This window comes from Chanodichthys erythropterus, chromosome 18 (assembly GCF_024489055.1).
Source record: "Chanodichthys erythropterus isolate Z2021 chromosome 18, ASM2448905v1, whole genome shotgun sequence".
In the NCBI taxonomy this organism is placed as follows: Eukaryota; Metazoa; Chordata; class Actinopteri; order Cypriniformes; family Xenocyprididae; genus Chanodichthys; species Chanodichthys erythropterus.
In genome coordinates, this window is record NC_090238.1 from 39637855 (window position 1) to 39654037 (window position 16183).

Consider the following 16183-nt stretch of genomic DNA (forward strand, 5'->3'; position numbering starts at 1 on the left):
AGACGGCGAGGCGGAAGCTCCCAGCGGTCAGCGTAACTCATCACGTCTCCTGTTCTCCTGTAGGACTACGTTCCCGTGGAGCAGGAGGAGCTGCGCGACTATGTGAAGGCCAGGCTGAAGGTGTTCTACGAGGAGGAGCTGGACGTTCCTCTCGTGCTCTTCAATGAGGTTCTGGATCACGTGCTGAGGATCGACAGGTACGGAGATCCCCAAAAAACACAGCTGCTCGTTATTTCACCCTGATGATGTGTCAGTAACGTCAGGCTGATGTTCTCCCTGCAGAATCTTCCGTCAGCCACAGGGTCACCTGCTTCTGATCGGCGTCAGCGGTGCCGGAAAGACGACGCTCTCCCGCTTCGTGGCCTGGATGAACGGACTGAGTGTCTATCAGATCAAGGTAAAAACCAACAGATGTTTGATTGCCTGTGTTTATTCAGTTTTAACATGCACTTTCCTGAGAAAATTAACAGTGTAATAATTTGTCAGAAGATCATCATAACATTGTTACAAATGGATACAGAGGGACTCTAAATCAAAGAGGATAATGCATAAATAATAATAGTAAATGTGTATATAATAAAATAAAATTTTGAAAAATTGTCTCTCAGGCTTAATGGTTCTTGAGGCTTTTGTAACTGTGATCGTATCCGCGCAGGTCCACAGGAAGTACACCGGCGAGGACTTTGACGAAGACCTGCGGACGGTCCTCCGGCGCTCAGGGTGCAAGAACGAGAAAATCGCCTTCATCATGGACGAGTCCAACGTGCTGGACTCGGGCTTCCTGGAGCGCATGAACACGCTGCTGGCCAACGGAGAGGTGCGGCACGTGCCGACAGAGAAATGCGTCTCATCACGCGTGTTCTCTGTGTTCTGAACTCTGTTCTGTTGCAGGTGCCCGGCCTGTTCGAGGGCGACGAGTACGCCACCCTGATGACACAGTGTAAGGAGGGCGCGCAGAAGGAGGGCTTGATGCTGGACACCCACGAGGAGCTTTACAAGTGGTTCACTAGTCAGGTGATCAGAAACCTGCACGTGGTGTTCACCATGAACCCGTCGTCAGAGGGACTGAAGGACCGAGCGGCCACGTCACCCGCCCTCTTCAACAGGTAAGACGCGCCGCTCTTAACTAACCGGAGAAGCTTTATTTCTGTAGCCCTTTATACAATACAGAACGCTTTAAAAACAGCTTCACAGTAATAAACAGAGTCAGTATGCAAACTGAAGACGACATTGTCATTATTCAGATCAATTCAGCTCAGGTTTTGTTCTCATCCCATGCTGTCAGTGCCGTTGAATCAATAATATCACTGTGTCGGTGCTCATGATTGTGCTGGACTTGTTTCTGTTCAGGTGTGTGCTCAACTGGTTTGGCGATTGGTCCACTGAAGCCCTCTACCAGGTGGGTAAGGAGTTCACCAGCAAGATGGACCTGGAGAAGCCCAACTACAAAGTGCCCGACTACATGCCCATCGTGTACGACAAACTGCCGCAGCCGCCCACCCACCGTGAGGCCATCGTCAACGGCTGTGTGTTCGTCCATCAGACGCTGCACCAGGTCAGCGGGTGTCTCGTGTTCAGACATCTGAAAGTATTCGCGTCTGTTTCTTTGCACGTTCTAACACTTGCTCTGGTGTTCTCAGGCTAACAACCGTCTGGCTAAGCGTGGCGGCCGCACAATGGCCATCACCCCACGCCACTACCTGGACTTCATCAACCACTACGCCAACCTGTTCAACGAGAAACGCAGCGAACTGGAGGAGCAGCAGATGCACCTCAATGTGGGTCTGCGCAAAATCAAAGAGACCGTCGATCAGGTACGTGCTTCGACCGACACCACAATGCACTAGTGATGGGTAAAGTTACTTTTAAAAGTAATGTTACCATGTTGCCTTACTCCCTAAAAATGTAACCAATTAGTTAGTTACACTTAGTTACTTTTTATGAAAATTATTTTTAAAAGTAGTTACAATATTGTGTTGCACCCTAAAAAGTAACAATTTACATTACTTTTTAAAAGTAACTCATAAAAAGTAACTGTTACAGTATTGTTACTCCCCAAGTAACCAATTACATTATTCCCTAAAAAAGTAACCAATTTAATTTATTTATTACTTTTAAAAGTAATGTTACAATATTGTTACTACCAAAAAAGTAACCAATTAAAATATTTGTTAATTTTTTGAAAGTTACTTTTAAAAGGTGTTACAATGTTGCCTTACTCCCATTAAAAAGGAACCAATTACATTATGTAGTTACTTTTTATGAAAGCGTTACAATTTTGTTACTCCTTAAAAAAGGTAACCAATTAGTTAGTTACATTTAGTTACTTTTTATGAACATTACTTTTAAAAGTAGTTACAATATTGTTACACCCTAAAAAGTAACAATTTACATTACTTATTACTTTTAAAAGTAACTTATAAAAAGTAACTGTTACAGTAGTTACTCCCTAAGTAACCAATTAAATTACTTTTTATGAAGCTACTTTTAAAAGTAATGTTACAATATTGTTACTACCTAAAAAAAGTAACCAATTACATTTAGTTACTTTTAAAAGGTGTTACTGTCGTCTTACTCCTGTAAAAAGGGACCAATTACATTATGTAGTTACTTTTTATGAAAGTTACTTTTAATAGTATTGCGTTACAATATTGTTACTACCTTTTAAAAAAGTTACAATTACATTACTTATTACTTTTAAAATTAACTCAGAAGTAACTTACAATATTGTTACTCCCTAAAAAAGTAACCAATTACATTACGCAGTTACCTTTTATGAAAGTTACTTTTAAAAGCAATGTTACAATATTGCCTTACTACCTAAAAAAAGTAACAGTTAATTACTTGGTTATTTTTATTGAAGTTACTTTAAAAAAAAAAAAGTTACAATGTTGCCTTGCTACCGAAAAAAGGAACCAATTACATTACTTAGTTACAACAATATCCTATATAACACACAACTTATATTTAGAATATATTCTGAGCACTGGAGCAATGCATGCCATACAAAATATCTCTTAAAGTTACAGGTTTATTACCTACTGTAAAACTGTTTTATTAAAAGTTGAAAGTAATGTGTTTTGTTACTTTTGTGCTTTTTGTCTGTTCTGCTTTCTGTCAACATGATGAAGAGAATTTTATCTCAGTAGTTTAAAAAATGTTTTAGAAAATTAAACAAGTAACTTGCATTACTTTAAAAAAAAAAGTAACGCAAATATTAATATGTAAATTGAAAGAGTAATGTTACATCAAAAAAAGTCATTTAATTACGTAACGCGCTGATTGTTACTTGTAATGCGTTACTACGCCAACACTGGCAAACACAGACGCGTGTGCTGATCTAGCGCTGTTATCCGTGTGCCTCAGGTGGAGGAGCTGCGGCGGGACCTGCGGATCAAGAGTCAGGAGCTGGAGGTCAAAAACGCCGCTGCCAACGACAAGCTGAAGAAGATGGTGAAAGACCAGCAGGAGGCCGAGAAGAAGAAGGCAAGACGAGCCGCTAAGTGCATCAGTCACATGCTCTTGTGTTGATAAACCGCTCGCTGCTCTCATAACCTTTCGTTTTTCCTCACAGGTCATGAGTCAAGAGATACAGGAAGCAGTTTACAAACAGCAGGAAGTGATCAAAGACAAGCAGCTGAGAGTGAAGCAGGATTTGGACCAGGTGGAGCCGGCCGTCATCGAGGCTCAGAACGGTACGAGTTCTCTTCGCGCTCCTGCGCTTCCACTGCCGCTGTTGCTTTGCCTTTCACATGTCAAAGAATCTGCTGAATCACGTTAAATACAGTTTGAAATGGTTTTGCCTGTCTTGTTATGATCTACTTTTGGGGAAATATTCACTGCCGACGGTCCAAACTACATCATTTTACGCTCCATATTTGGCCGGTGTTTCATAACAAGTCAAGTTTTGCTTTATACAATACAATACAGATCGTTTCAAAGCAGCTTCACCGTAATAAACAGCAAAATAACAGAATCAATGATGCGAACGTCATCATTCAGCTGTAAAGCGGCTCTACAGAAGACAACAGAGTCATTATTCATTATTCGGCGTCAGTAAACCCGTGTCAGTGGATATTTCCTTCTGTCCTTCTGCTTTCAGCTCTTTTCTTGTGTGTGATTGCCAGTGGTGTTGGGCGGTCGTTTCACTGCGCTAACGTCTCTGCTCTCTTCCTGTCTTCCTCACTCTTTCTGTCTCTTCTCACGGCTCGTGGCTCGTTTAGCTGTTAAGTCGATTAAGAAGCAGCACTTAGTGGAGGTGCGATCGATGGCCAACCCGCCGGCGGCAGTCAAGCTGGCTCTGGAGTCCATCTGTCTGCTGCTGGGCGAGAGCACCACCGACTGGAAACAGATTCGCTCCATCATAATGCGCGAGAACTTCATCCCCACTATTGTGAACTTTTCTGCTGATGAAATCAGGTGACTGACTGCTGGTGCGGAGCGGCGGCCAAAGCGTCTAAAGAGGACAGCCGCAGTCCTAAAACACACTCGCGGTGTTTCCATCCACAGTAGCTCATTTAACACAATTGGAACTTTTGAGATGCTGTGATGCGATTGGTCCGCTGGTCAGCCCAGGTATCCAATCACAGATAATAGGTAAAAACAGGTGGATGGAAACGAAGCTACTGACCCGACACTGGCAGGTCACGTGACTCGGTCCCTCTTTCCGGCGCCGCGGCTGCTCTGCTCCCACCGCATGAACCCGTTTGTCCTCGTGGTCCTAAAAACCCCTCCATTCCCTCTCTAGCCGTCAGCTCGATAAAGAAGCAGCACCTTGTTGAAGTGCGCGCTATGGCAAACCCACCGGCAGCCGTTAAACTGGCTCTAGAGTCGATCTGCCTCTTGCTCGGCGAGGAAACTAATGACTGGAAAAAGATCAGACAAGTTATTATCAGAGACAATTTCATCTCCAGCATAGTCAACTTTGTCTCTGAGGACATGAGGTATTATCATCTCCTTACACCTTGCTCTCAGGTATGAGACGGGCTCTCTCCTATGCCACAGTTCAGTTTAGTTCAAGTTTTTCTATAGCGCTTTTCACAACACGTATTGTGTTTCAAAGCAGCTTCACAGTAATACACAGGAAAATAACAGGATCAATGATGCAAACTTCATCAAATATGAGACAATTTCAGCTATAAAGCAGCTCTACAGAAGACAATAGAGTTATTCAGATCAGTTCAATAACTGCCAATGTTGCAAAATTCATCATGTGACCATTAACCGAATATCAGAGACCCGTTTACATGTGAATGTTATTAAATGATTAAAATATTAATTTCAAGGGAATATTTTAGCTCAAAGGGGTTGAAAAAGTTTGTGAATCACTGAGATAATGTGTGTCTGTTTGAAGGTTTTTATGAAAACATTGTGTTTGCACGTGTCGATGCTTTAGTGTCCTAACCAGACGCGCTAAATCAATCAAAAATCACAGCCAATCAGAAGAGTGTGTAGGCGGAGTCTCTCTGCAAGCACAAATCAAATCCATTAATATTGCACCAATTTAACATGATTTAAAATACATATATCAGTGACTGAAAGAACAAACTTGTTTGTTCACATTTTGAACGTTGTTCCCTTTCATTTTTAAAATCTGAGGTGAATTACTGCTTAGATCATGTTCAGTACGGCTATAAATGATTTATAAAAGACACTTTTAACATTAAATAAAGCACCTGACATTATTATTGTCTTTGTATGTTGTTGTTCCAGCTGCGACGTCGCAGAAATAGAAACAGTTTCTAAAACAGAATCGCTTGCCGTATATATCACCATTGTGCAGAAACTCTGATTAGTGTGGAAAAGACGCCTTTGGCGTCTCTCGTCTGGTCAGGACACGGTGTGACTCCATTCTTTGTCATGATGAGATAACAGTCGGCCTCGTTCTAACACACTCTCTACATGTCCTAGTGACTCCATCCGTGAGAAGATGAAGAAGAACTACATGTCCAACCCCAGCTACAACTATGAGCAGGTCAACCGGGCGTCTCTGGCCTGCGGGCCAATGGTCAAGTGGGCGATCGCTCAGGTACGGCGCTGACCGCTGAAGCTCCCGCGAGCGCAGCGGCTGATCTCTGATCTCTGGCTTTGTGTTCAGTTGAATTACGCAGACATGCTGAAGCGGGTGGAGCCTTTGAGGAACGAGCTGCAGAAGCTGGAGGACGACGCTAAAGACAACAAGACGAAGGCCGAGGAGGTGGAGCAGATGATCCGGGATCTGGAAGCCAGCATCGCACGCTATAAGGAGGAGTACGCTGTGCTCATCTCTGAGGCGCAGGCCATCAAAGCCGATCTGGCCGCCGTGGAGGCCAAGGTACGACCACAACACTCACGCTTACTCATAATAGCAAACTTTATTTTCTGTAGCGCCTTAAAGTTGCATCTCGAAAACCCTTTACAAAGATCAAATACAAAACAAAGGATACAGAAATCATGCTGTCAAATCCATTTAAAAATAATACAATATGAAAATATAGCTGCAAGCAGCGATGCAGGGTCAAGACCCTGAAAGGGCTGTAGTGTAATGCAAAGCAGGACGAACATAAACAGCAAAAATTTAACATAAATTTAAAATAACTGGTTCAGAAGTACAGAGATTGAACTTAAAATGATATCAGAACAAATGTCGAATGAACAAAAACAGACTTATTTCTGATCCAAGAGGAAGTCAAGTCAGGTCACCTTTATTTATATAGTGCTTTTTACAATGCAGATTGTGTCAAAGTAGCTTTACATTGATAACGTACATAATTTAGGGTGCATAGCAGCTCTTAAAGAATAGTGTCAATGCAGGCAGATCAAAGCACTGCTGAATATCAAATGTCAAGTCAAATGTCAAGTGTCCCCAACTAAGCAAGCCAAAGGTGACAGCGGCAAGGAACCCAAACTCCAACAGGTGACATCAGGTGGCAAACAAGAAAGATTAGTACAATGTCTAGCCGGATAATAAAGAAATGAAAATGACACATTACACACAATTGTATAAAGTTGTCCCCACACAGGACTCAAACCCACAATCTCTAGGTCAACTGTCACTCATCTTGTTGTGCCACTGAGAAGACGTGTGTTCACGCAGATGACGAAGTTCCATAGTTGAAGTGAGAATCAACTCAAAATGATGAATATTTGTAGAAATGCACCGCATGTTATATTTTTAATAACTTCAGATTAGATGATTCTCAGATATTTGGAACAGAAGCAACTTTTATAACTAACCAATTAGCATGCTAAGCTTTTCTTCCTTTCAGTTGTTCCTCATTTTAAGTCACTTTGGATTTAAAGCATCTGTTAAACGAATAATGTAGAACAGGAGAGACCATGAAACACTCCAGTTTTGGATCAGTTAGCATTCCTGATTGATCGGCTTGTTCTTTCATCAAACTCTCATTTGAACTTTGAGATTTTTGTAGTAGAAAAAAACATATCCTTCTCAGGTAGCTCACAGAAGCTTTTGAAAGCAGCCCTTTGTCTTCAGGAATTGAGGTTTTAGTAATCTCTCCTAACTGTTCATCTGGTGATCTCTGATTGGTGCAGGTGAACCGCAGCACAGCCCTGCTGAAGAGTTTATCTGCTGAGCGGGAGCGATGGGAAAAGACCAGCGAGACCTTCAAGAACCAGATGTCCACCATCGCCGGCGACTGTCTCCTCTCCGCCGCCTTCGTGGCTTACGCTGGTTATTTTGATCAGCAGATGAGACAGAACCTCTTCACCACCTGGTCTCATCACCTGCAGCAGGCCAATGTTCAGGTACAGACGACGTTTATATCAGAACAGGGTTGGATCAGTCCATTCTGAGCGGTCTAACCCGGTGATCTTCTCCCATGTAGTTCCGCACAGACATCGCCAGGACTGAATATCTGTCCAATGCGGACGAGAGACTGCGCTGGCAGGCCAACTCGCTGCCGGCCGACGACCTCTGCACGGAGAACGCCATCATGCTGAAGAGGTTCAACCGGTGAGTGTCCGCTTATGTGCGACAATGGATCCATAAATCCCAACTGAGTCGTTCCAGGATTTATTCCCATGAGAAACTTTGTTACACTTGAGATGTTTGCTGGGTGAACTCTCACGTGTGTCCCGTTTCTTCCTCAGGTATCCGCTGATCATCGATCCATCCGGTCAGGCCACAGAGTTCATCATGAATGAATATAAAGACAGAAAGATCACCCGCACCAGCTTTCTGGACGATGCCTTCAGGAAGAACTTGGAGAGCGCTCTGAGATTCGGCAACCCTCTGTTAGTGCAGGTACGGGTCGATCCGACAGATTCGTGCTCTTTATTGACCGTCCATCCGTCCGCCCTTCTCTCAATCGTGTGTTTTTCCCCGTGTCTCTCAGGACGTGGAGAGTTACGACCCCATATTGAACCCGGTGCTCAACAGAGAGGTGCGGCGAACCGGCGGCCGTGTTCTCATCACCCTCGGAGATCAGGACATCGATCTGTCTCCTTCCTTCGTCATCTTCCTCTCCACGCGAGACCCGACGGTACTTGATCTCATGTCCATCACGCCGTCTGCGCAGTGACTCGTTTGATTGGTCATTTTTAATAGCAGCAGCTGTAATTGATTAATCATGCAGTCCTAACATAATACTTGAATCCTGTCCTGTCTCTGCAGGTGGAGTTCCCTCCCGACCTCTGCTCACGTGTGACCTTCGTGAACTTCACCGTGACCCGCAGCAGCCTGCAGAGCCAGTGCCTGAACGAGGTTCTGAAGGCCGAGCGTCCCGATGTGGATGAGAAGCGATCGGACCTGCTGAAGCTTCAGGGTGAGTGATGGAGAGCGCGAGCGCCGCAGGACGTCCCGTCGACTCGTGCTAAAGCTGTTTTGTTCCCTCCGCTCAGGTGAATTCCAGCTGCGTCTGCGTCAGCTGGAGAAATCTCTGCTGCAGGCGCTGAACGAGGTCAAGGGTCGCATCCTGGATGATGACACCATCATCACCACACTGGAGAACCTGAAGAAGGAGGCGGCAGAGGTGACCAGGAAAGTGGAGGAAACGGACATTGTGATGCAGGAAGTGGAGTCTGTGTCTCAGCAGTACCTGTCGCTGGCCTCGGCCTGCAGCAGCATCTACTTCACCATGGAGGCTCTGAACCAGGTCACATGTCTGTTAATGATTGTGTGTGTGTGTTTGTGTCCATTGCATCTGTCACTCTTCATGCCGGATTTGTCTCTTTCGCAGATGCACTTCCTGTACCAGTACTCGCTGCACTTCTTCCTGGACATCTATCACACGGTGTTATACGAGAACTCCAACCTGAAGAGCGTGAGCGACCACACGCAGCGTCTGACGCACATCACCAAAGACCTGTTCCAGGTGAGGAACCGCCTTCCACAGCTATAAAAACACTCGGAAATACAAACGACTAGTTTTATGCAAACCTGCAAGTGTTAAATGATGCAAACACAGTTCATTTCCTGGTGTTTTGCTGCTGAACTTCAATGAACACATGAACAGATTTCATGGCTGAAATGTTTTTCTCTCTAGGGCGCATTTAACCGAGTCGCTCGAGGAATGTTGCATCAAGATCACATCACGTTTGCCGTGCTGCTCGCCCGAATCAACCTGAAGGGCCTGACCAGGTACTGAACTACAGGATGGAAACAACTTCATAAATGCACAGAGTTTTAAAGCATTAGTTCACTTCAGAATGAAAATTTCCTGATAATTTACTCTCCTCCATGTCCTCAAGTCAAGTCACCTTTATTTATATAGCGCTTTTTACAATGCAGATTGTGTCAAAGCAGCTTTACAGTGATAACTGGTACATAATTTTGGCTGCACAGCAGCTCTTAAATAATAGTGTCAATGCAGGCAGATCAAAGCACTGTTGAATAAATGTCAAGAATACTGTTGAATATCAAATGTCAAGTGTCCCCAACTAAGCAAGCCAAGATGTTCGAAAGACAGAAATCAGCTTCTGCTCTTTCAATCAGTAAAGCAGAAGAACCGCTCTCATCTGATCCAAACGCACATGAACTATAGGTGAATGTGAAGATCAGACGTCTGTGTTTCTCCCACTGTTTCCCAGCGAACCGTCATACGACGCAGAGTTCCAGCACTTCTTGCGTGGGAAAGAGATCGTGTTGAGCGGGACGACCGTGCCGAAGGTGAAGGGCTTGAGCGGCGAGCAGTCTGAAGCCATGGTGCGCCTCAGCCGTCTGCCGGCCTTCAAAGACCTGGTGTCCAAAATCCAGGCCGATGAGGTGAGCGTCTCTCCGTCTGTACGCAGTCTGCTCTCACGCAGTGCTTCTGAACATGTGACGCCTTTCTGTATTCCAGCAAATCTTCATGTGGCTGGAGAGCAACTCGCCGGAGCTGTCTGTGCCGTACCTGTGGAGCGAGGAAAAGACGTCCAGTGAGTCTGAATGCATTTGACACACGCAGCGTCCTGTGAACGTCTGCAGGTGTGACACGTGTTTGTTGATGTCTGTCCTCAGCTGTAATTGGTCAGGCCGTCCACCAGCTGCTGCTGATCCAGGCGTTCAGACCCGATCGTCTGCTGGCCATGTCGCACATCTTTGTGTCTAAAGTCATGGGAGAAAACTTCATGGCCATCATCGATCAGCCGCTGGACCTGGCCAACATCGTGGACAGTGAGGTAACGACCCGTGTGCGGTCACGTGTGCCGTCGCAGTGACTCCTGCGGATCCTGCATTAGTGACGTGTGTTTGTGTGCAGGTGAAGCCGGGGACGCCGGTGCTCATGTGCTCTGTGCCCGGATACGACGCCAGCGGTCTGGTGCGGGATCTCGCCGCCGAGCAGAACAAACACATCACCTCCATCTCCATCGGTAAGAGCTTCAGTCCCGCCACAGACACCCAGACTGACTGGGAAAGCGGCTTTAAAACCCTGGATTAAACTGTGGAAGCTCGTTTCCACCAGGGAATAAAAAATAAAAATCTCACAATTCTGAATTATATAAATATGAACTAACAATTATGGGATGCACCGATATGAAAATGGCTGATAATTCTTTATATTTGAAAGCCGATATATTGGCTGATGAATCAATTTTTTGAACGAAAACAAAAGTCTCACCATTAAAGCCTTGTCCCAAACACACAATTATAATGATGTTCTCATTTGTCCATCTTCAGGTTCTGCTGAAGGCTTCAATAAGGCGGACCGAGACATCAACACAGCGGTGAAGTCCGGCAGGTGAGCGAGCAGCCGATCGTCACATGCTCCACCGGCGATCTCGATCCGCTCTCACGTGTGTGTGTGTGTGTGTTTGTGTTTGAGGTGGGTGATGTTGGAGAACGTTCATCTGGCTCCTGGTTGGCTGATGCAGCTGGAGAAGAAGCTCCACTCCATGCAGCCGCATGCCAGTTTCCGCCTCTTCCTCACCATGGAGATCAACCCGAAGGTCACGCATCACTTCCTCTGCTCAGTCTGTGCTGTGGTGTCATGAACGCATCATCTGATGATTGATCTTCTCCCTCAGGTCCCTGTGAACCTGCTGCGAGCCGGACGCATCTTTGTGTTTGAGCCTCCTCCTGGTATGAAGGCCAACATGCTGCGCACGTTCAGCAATATTCCTGTGGCGCGCATGTGCAAGGTGAGACCCCACATTGTCAAAAAAGGTCTTTTGGTTTTTCCTGATTCTGGTTTATCATGCTGCTGTTCTTCTCTCACAGTCTCCAAACGAAAGAGCTCGCTTGTACTTCCTCCTGGCCTGGTTCCACGCCGTCATCCAGGAGCGCCTCCGTTACGCTCCGCTCGGCTGGTCCAAGAAGTACGAGTTCGGAGAGTCTGACCTGCGCTCGGCCTGCGACACCATCGACACCTGGCTGGACGATACGGCGAAGGTCCGAGCGCGTCTGTCGTGTTGTCGCTGCTGTTGTTGTTGAGCGCAGAGACTCAGAGCGTCTGTCCTTCTCCACAGGGTCGGCAGAACATCTCTCCGGATAAGATCCCGTGGGCGGCGCTGAAGACCCTGATGGCTCAGTCCATCTACGGCGGCCGCATCGACAACGAGTTCGACCAGCGGCTCCTCAACACCTTCCTGGACCGTCTGTTCACCACCAGCAGCTTCGACAGCGAGTTCAAGCTGGCGCTCAAAGTGGACGGACACAAGGACATCAAGATGCCCGACGGCATCCGGTCAGTTCTGAGAATTCGATTGACTAACTTTACACCGTCATTGATCTGAATAATGACTCTTGCTTCATCAGTTTCATAAATGATTAATTTTGCGACATCAAGCTGTTTTGGTCGGTCTGTCCTGTATGAAGCGCTGGTATTGACTGTGTTTGTGTGTGTCAGGCGCGAGGAGTTCATTCACTGGGTGGAGCTGCTGCCGGACACTCAGACTCCATCATGGCTGGGTTTGCCGAGTAACGCAGAGAAGGTCCTGCTCACGACTCAGGGTATGAGCGTCACTGCAATGGGCCGTTTACTCATTAACCTTCCTGTCTTCATCTCTCTCTGTTTCGAGGTCATTCTGTCAGTTTCCACAGGCCTTCATCACTCGACTCTTCCTCATCTGTTTGGGACGGAACACACACCTGCTCGAGTGTGTGTGCTGTAATCGGGCCGCACACACCGGAGCGGGTGTCCTTCTGATCCTCAGCCTCCAGGAGCTGTATTTCACTGCCGTCATGTCACCGTCCATCACCTCCACCCTTTGCTTTCTGTTTGTTGTGATGCTGTTTCTCGTCCTTCGGTTCAGTTCAGTCCCGCTGGAGCGCATGTCGTCCTCAGCACTGCCCTTGTGTCCGCCTGTAGCTGGACTTGCCATCGTTTTCAGCAAACCCGTCATACGGCTGGTTGCTAATTTGACTCTACAACTATAACTCTTCGATTTCAGTAGATTAACTTTTAAAGCATTAGTTCACTTTCAAATTAAAATTTCCTGATAATTTACTCTCCTCCATGTCATCCAAGATGTTCATGTCTTTCTTTCTTCAGTCGAAAAGAAATGAAGGAAATCTTGGATGACATGGAGCAGAGTAAATTATCAGGAAATTTTAATTTGAAAGTGAACTAATCCTTTAAAAATGAAACCGCAAAAATAAAGTGCTTAATTATTGTTTACCCAACCAGCACAACAAGCATAACACTTTATTCACACCAAATAAGTTTCATTCATGATGTTTTCCTGATTAAATAAACATCATTTATTAGACCGTGGCAAGTCTTCCAGTCTCTTCCGTCAGGTTTTCAGCACTCAAACCTCCTTATTAACAACACAATGCTTGAACGTTTAAGTTTGTCCAACTGTTAATTTGATGTCCCTCCTTCACTTCCTGTGGGCTGTCTCCCTCCCGTACCTCACTTCCTCCTCCCGCTCAGGCATTGACATGATGGGAAAGCTGTTGAAAATGCAGATGTTGGAGGATGAGGACGATCTGGCCTACGAGACGGAGAAGAAGCAGCGCACGACCTCGTCGTCTGACGCGCAGCCGGCCTGGATGAGGACGCTTCACACCACCGCCCGCAACTGGCTGCTGCTCATCCCCGAGGCCGTCAATCCACTCAAACGCACCGTGGAGAACATCAAGGTATGCTGGGAAACGCCACGAGCCTCAGGTTTACCCTGATCACACTCCATCAGTGTCGACTCCGGTTTGAACAATGTTAGGCTGAACACTTTCCTCATTTTGGCTGCGTGAGATTCTCCAGCTTTGTTGTTGTTGAGCTGTTAAAGCTCCGCCCTCTTCTGGAGCAGCAGCTCATTTGCATTTAAAGGGACACACACAAAAACGGTGTGTTTTTGCTCACACCCAAATATTTGACAAGCTATAATAAATGATCTGTGGGGGATTTTGAGCTGAAACTTCACACACACATTCTGGAGACACCAGAGACTGATATTACATCTTGTGAAAGGTCCCCTTTTAAGAAAATATAGTTACAAATTATGCAATCAACAGTGTCCAGATTGATGAAGCGTGTGTTCCTCCGCAGGACCCTCTGTTCCGCTTCTTCGAGCGCGAGGTGAAGATGGGCTTGCGGATGCTGCAGGACGTGCGTCAGGACCTGACGGATGTGGTGCATGTGTGTGAGGGCAAGAAGAAGCAGACCAATGTCCTGCGCACCCTCATCAACGACCTGGTCAGAGGTACTGCGGCTCTGACCCCTGACCCCTCTAACTTCACACGGCCGTGTGTCGTCCCTAAAGCCGCTGTCGTGTTTCCACAGGCATTCTGCCTCGCAGCTGGTGTCGCTACACCGTCCCGGCGGCCATGACCGTCATCCAGTGGGTCGCAGACTTCAGCGAGAGGATCAAACAGCTGCAGCAGATCTCGCAGGGAGCGGCCAGCGGCGGCGCTAAAGAGCTCAAGGTGCCGTCACGCATTCTGCGGCACACACAAACACAGAAATTAAAGCAGCTTTACAGTGATAAATGTTGCATTAACTTCAAAAAATGATGTTCTTCCTCAGTGTTTCTGTCTTGTTTTCTAAACATTATTAAATCAAGATACATTTACTGGAGAAGAGAAATGACTTCAGTCTTGTTTTCTGAAAAAGGCATCAATTTGAAGAACAAGAACAAATTTATTGTTTTCCCTTTGAATTAAGTGTATTTTTTTTACTCCATTGGCAGATATTTGTTCTTGTTCTTCATTTTGTTGTCTTTTTCAGAATAAATGTATCTTGATTTCAGAATGTTTGGATATTTGTGCTGGAAAACGAGACCGTAACACTGAGGAAGAACATCATTTTATTGTGTGATCAGAAGGAATAATAATAAATATAACTGCGAGCAGCAATTATCAGGGTTCAAATGTTTTAAGGCCTATGCGTAAAAAAGTATTATATTTATTTAGCAAGCATGTGACTGATTTTATTCAGATCGAGCGAAAAACCTAGAACTACTTTGCAAAGATTTTCCATAATGGCGAATATTTAATGAACGATTTGATTGACAGCAGTGTTTCTTGAGGCAAAGTTGTTCAGTATGAAGAGATCTATCAAATGATATGAAACACCACATGATTACAGAGGCGTAAAACTCATAAGCGCCACCTAGTGGCGATTTTTCAAAATTCTCACGGACCCTGAGAACATGCTTACTGAGTTTCGTTCCGATCGGCCTCGTTAACCTTGTCTAGTAGTCGTCTAATTATTTCATATTCTAGTGGTTGGGAGCAGAAGTTTGTTTTTTGTAAAATGAATGAAAAGTAATGGAGATTTGTAGTTAGTTGTATTTTGAAAGGGTTGCTGAATAAACTCATTGTGTTTCTCCCTACATGTTTACGTTTATAGAGCATATTGACATGTTCCCTGCATTATAAAGTCCGTAGCGAACGTGACCGATGAAATGTCTCTTGCTCTCTTCAGAACATCCACGTGAACCTGGGCAGTCTGTTTGTGCCGGAGGCGTACATCACGGCCACGCGTCAGTACGTGGCGCAGGTCAACAGCTGGTCTCTGGAGGAGCTCTGTCTGGAGGTCAACGTCACGTCCGCGCAGGGGTCGGCGCTGGACGCCTGCAGCTTCGGCATCAAAGGTGAGAGCGAGTCCTGCGCGAGAAGCGCTCCGTCTGAAGCGTGCGTTCGCTGACCTCTGTCTGTCCGCAGGTCTGAAGCTGCAGGGAGCCACGTGTGCCAACAACAAGCTCTCGCTGTCCACCACCATCTCCACCGAACTGCCGCTGACGCAGCTGCGCTGGATGAAGCAGAGCAACAGCGAGAAGAGGAACATGGTCAGTGTGACGCTCCTCAGACGCTGCTCAGAGCTCCTGTCGTTCTTCCTCCTCACTCACGGTGTCTTCCTCTCTCTGCAGGTCACGCTGCCCGTCTATCTGAACTTCACGCGCGCCGATCTCATTTTCACCGTTGATTTTGACATCGCCACCAAGGAGGACCCGCATCACTTCTACGAGCGCGGCGTCGCCGTCCTCTGCACCGAGTAGAAGACGTTCGGCACTCTCTTATCTTTATTAATCACTCCTGCTAGTGTAGTCAGCTGATCCGTGTGTAGTAAATCATAACTGTGTCTTTTTCTGGGACGAGATTAGAAAGTCAGAAGCATGTTGGATGACGGAGGTTTTAGTGGAGAGGATGGGAACTGTTTTTTTTAGATGGAAAAATGGAAGTTGATATGAAGTTTTGCATGATTGGTGGTTTTCAATAAAGTTCAAATATTACTCAAGTGTATTTTGTGTCTGTGGGATCCTTTAACATGTGAATTCAGAAGTCAAGTGAGATTTAGACGGGCGAAGCTCTCTCAGGACC

At 45.9% G+C, this 16183-nt stretch overlaps 1 protein-coding gene across 2 annotated transcripts in view; it reads left to right on the plus strand.

Annotated features, from left to right (window-relative positions):
- The window catches only part of dync1h1 (dynein, cytoplasmic 1, heavy chain 1), a 37200-nt gene extending 21058 nt beyond the window's left edge, over positions 1 to 16142 (plus strand). The window contains exons 44-78 of one of the 2 annotated variants that reach the window (XM_067366793.1): positions 64 to 197; positions 283 to 397; positions 656 to 817; positions 892 to 1106; positions 1351 to 1555; positions 1641 to 1814; positions 3367 to 3486; positions 3575 to 3695; positions 4224 to 4419; positions 5911 to 6028; positions 6098 to 6313; positions 7534 to 7746; positions 7827 to 7954; positions 8092 to 8245; positions 8337 to 8483; positions 8615 to 8765; positions 8842 to 9095; positions 9180 to 9314; positions 9486 to 9580; positions 10030 to 10204; positions 10281 to 10356; positions 10439 to 10599; positions 10680 to 10791; positions 11099 to 11159; positions 11244 to 11367; positions 11446 to 11559; positions 11639 to 11809; positions 11887 to 12104; positions 12267 to 12370; positions 13296 to 13504; positions 13911 to 14064; positions 14145 to 14287; positions 15288 to 15456; positions 15527 to 15651; positions 15733 to 16142. In XM_067366793.1, the coding sequence (XP_067222894.1) occupies positions 64 to 197; positions 283 to 397; positions 656 to 817; positions 892 to 1106; positions 1351 to 1555; positions 1641 to 1814; positions 3367 to 3486; positions 3575 to 3695; positions 4224 to 4419; positions 5911 to 6028; positions 6098 to 6313; positions 7534 to 7746; positions 7827 to 7954; positions 8092 to 8245; positions 8337 to 8483; positions 8615 to 8765; positions 8842 to 9095; positions 9180 to 9314; positions 9486 to 9580; positions 10030 to 10204; positions 10281 to 10356; positions 10439 to 10599; positions 10680 to 10791; positions 11099 to 11159; positions 11244 to 11367; positions 11446 to 11559; positions 11639 to 11809; positions 11887 to 12104; positions 12267 to 12370; positions 13296 to 13504; positions 13911 to 14064; positions 14145 to 14287; positions 15288 to 15456; positions 15527 to 15651; positions 15733 to 15861 (5298 nt within the window). In that variant the 3' untranslated portion in view covers positions 15862 to 16142. Of the gene's footprint in view, positions 1 to 63; positions 198 to 282; positions 398 to 655; positions 818 to 891; positions 1107 to 1350; positions 1556 to 1640; positions 1815 to 3366; positions 3487 to 3574; positions 3696 to 4223; positions 4420 to 4747; positions 4944 to 5910; positions 6029 to 6097; positions 6314 to 7533; positions 7747 to 7826; positions 7955 to 8091; positions 8246 to 8336; positions 8484 to 8614; positions 8766 to 8841; positions 9096 to 9179; positions 9315 to 9485; positions 9581 to 10029; positions 10205 to 10280; positions 10357 to 10438; positions 10600 to 10679; positions 10792 to 11098; positions 11160 to 11243; positions 11368 to 11445; positions 11560 to 11638; positions 11810 to 11886; positions 12105 to 12266; positions 12371 to 13295; positions 13505 to 13910; positions 14065 to 14144; positions 14288 to 15287; positions 15457 to 15526; positions 15652 to 15732 lie in introns of both variants that reach the window. The other variant, XM_067366794.1, reaches the window with a different exon arrangement.
- Positions 16143 to 16183: the final 41 nt, after the last annotated feature.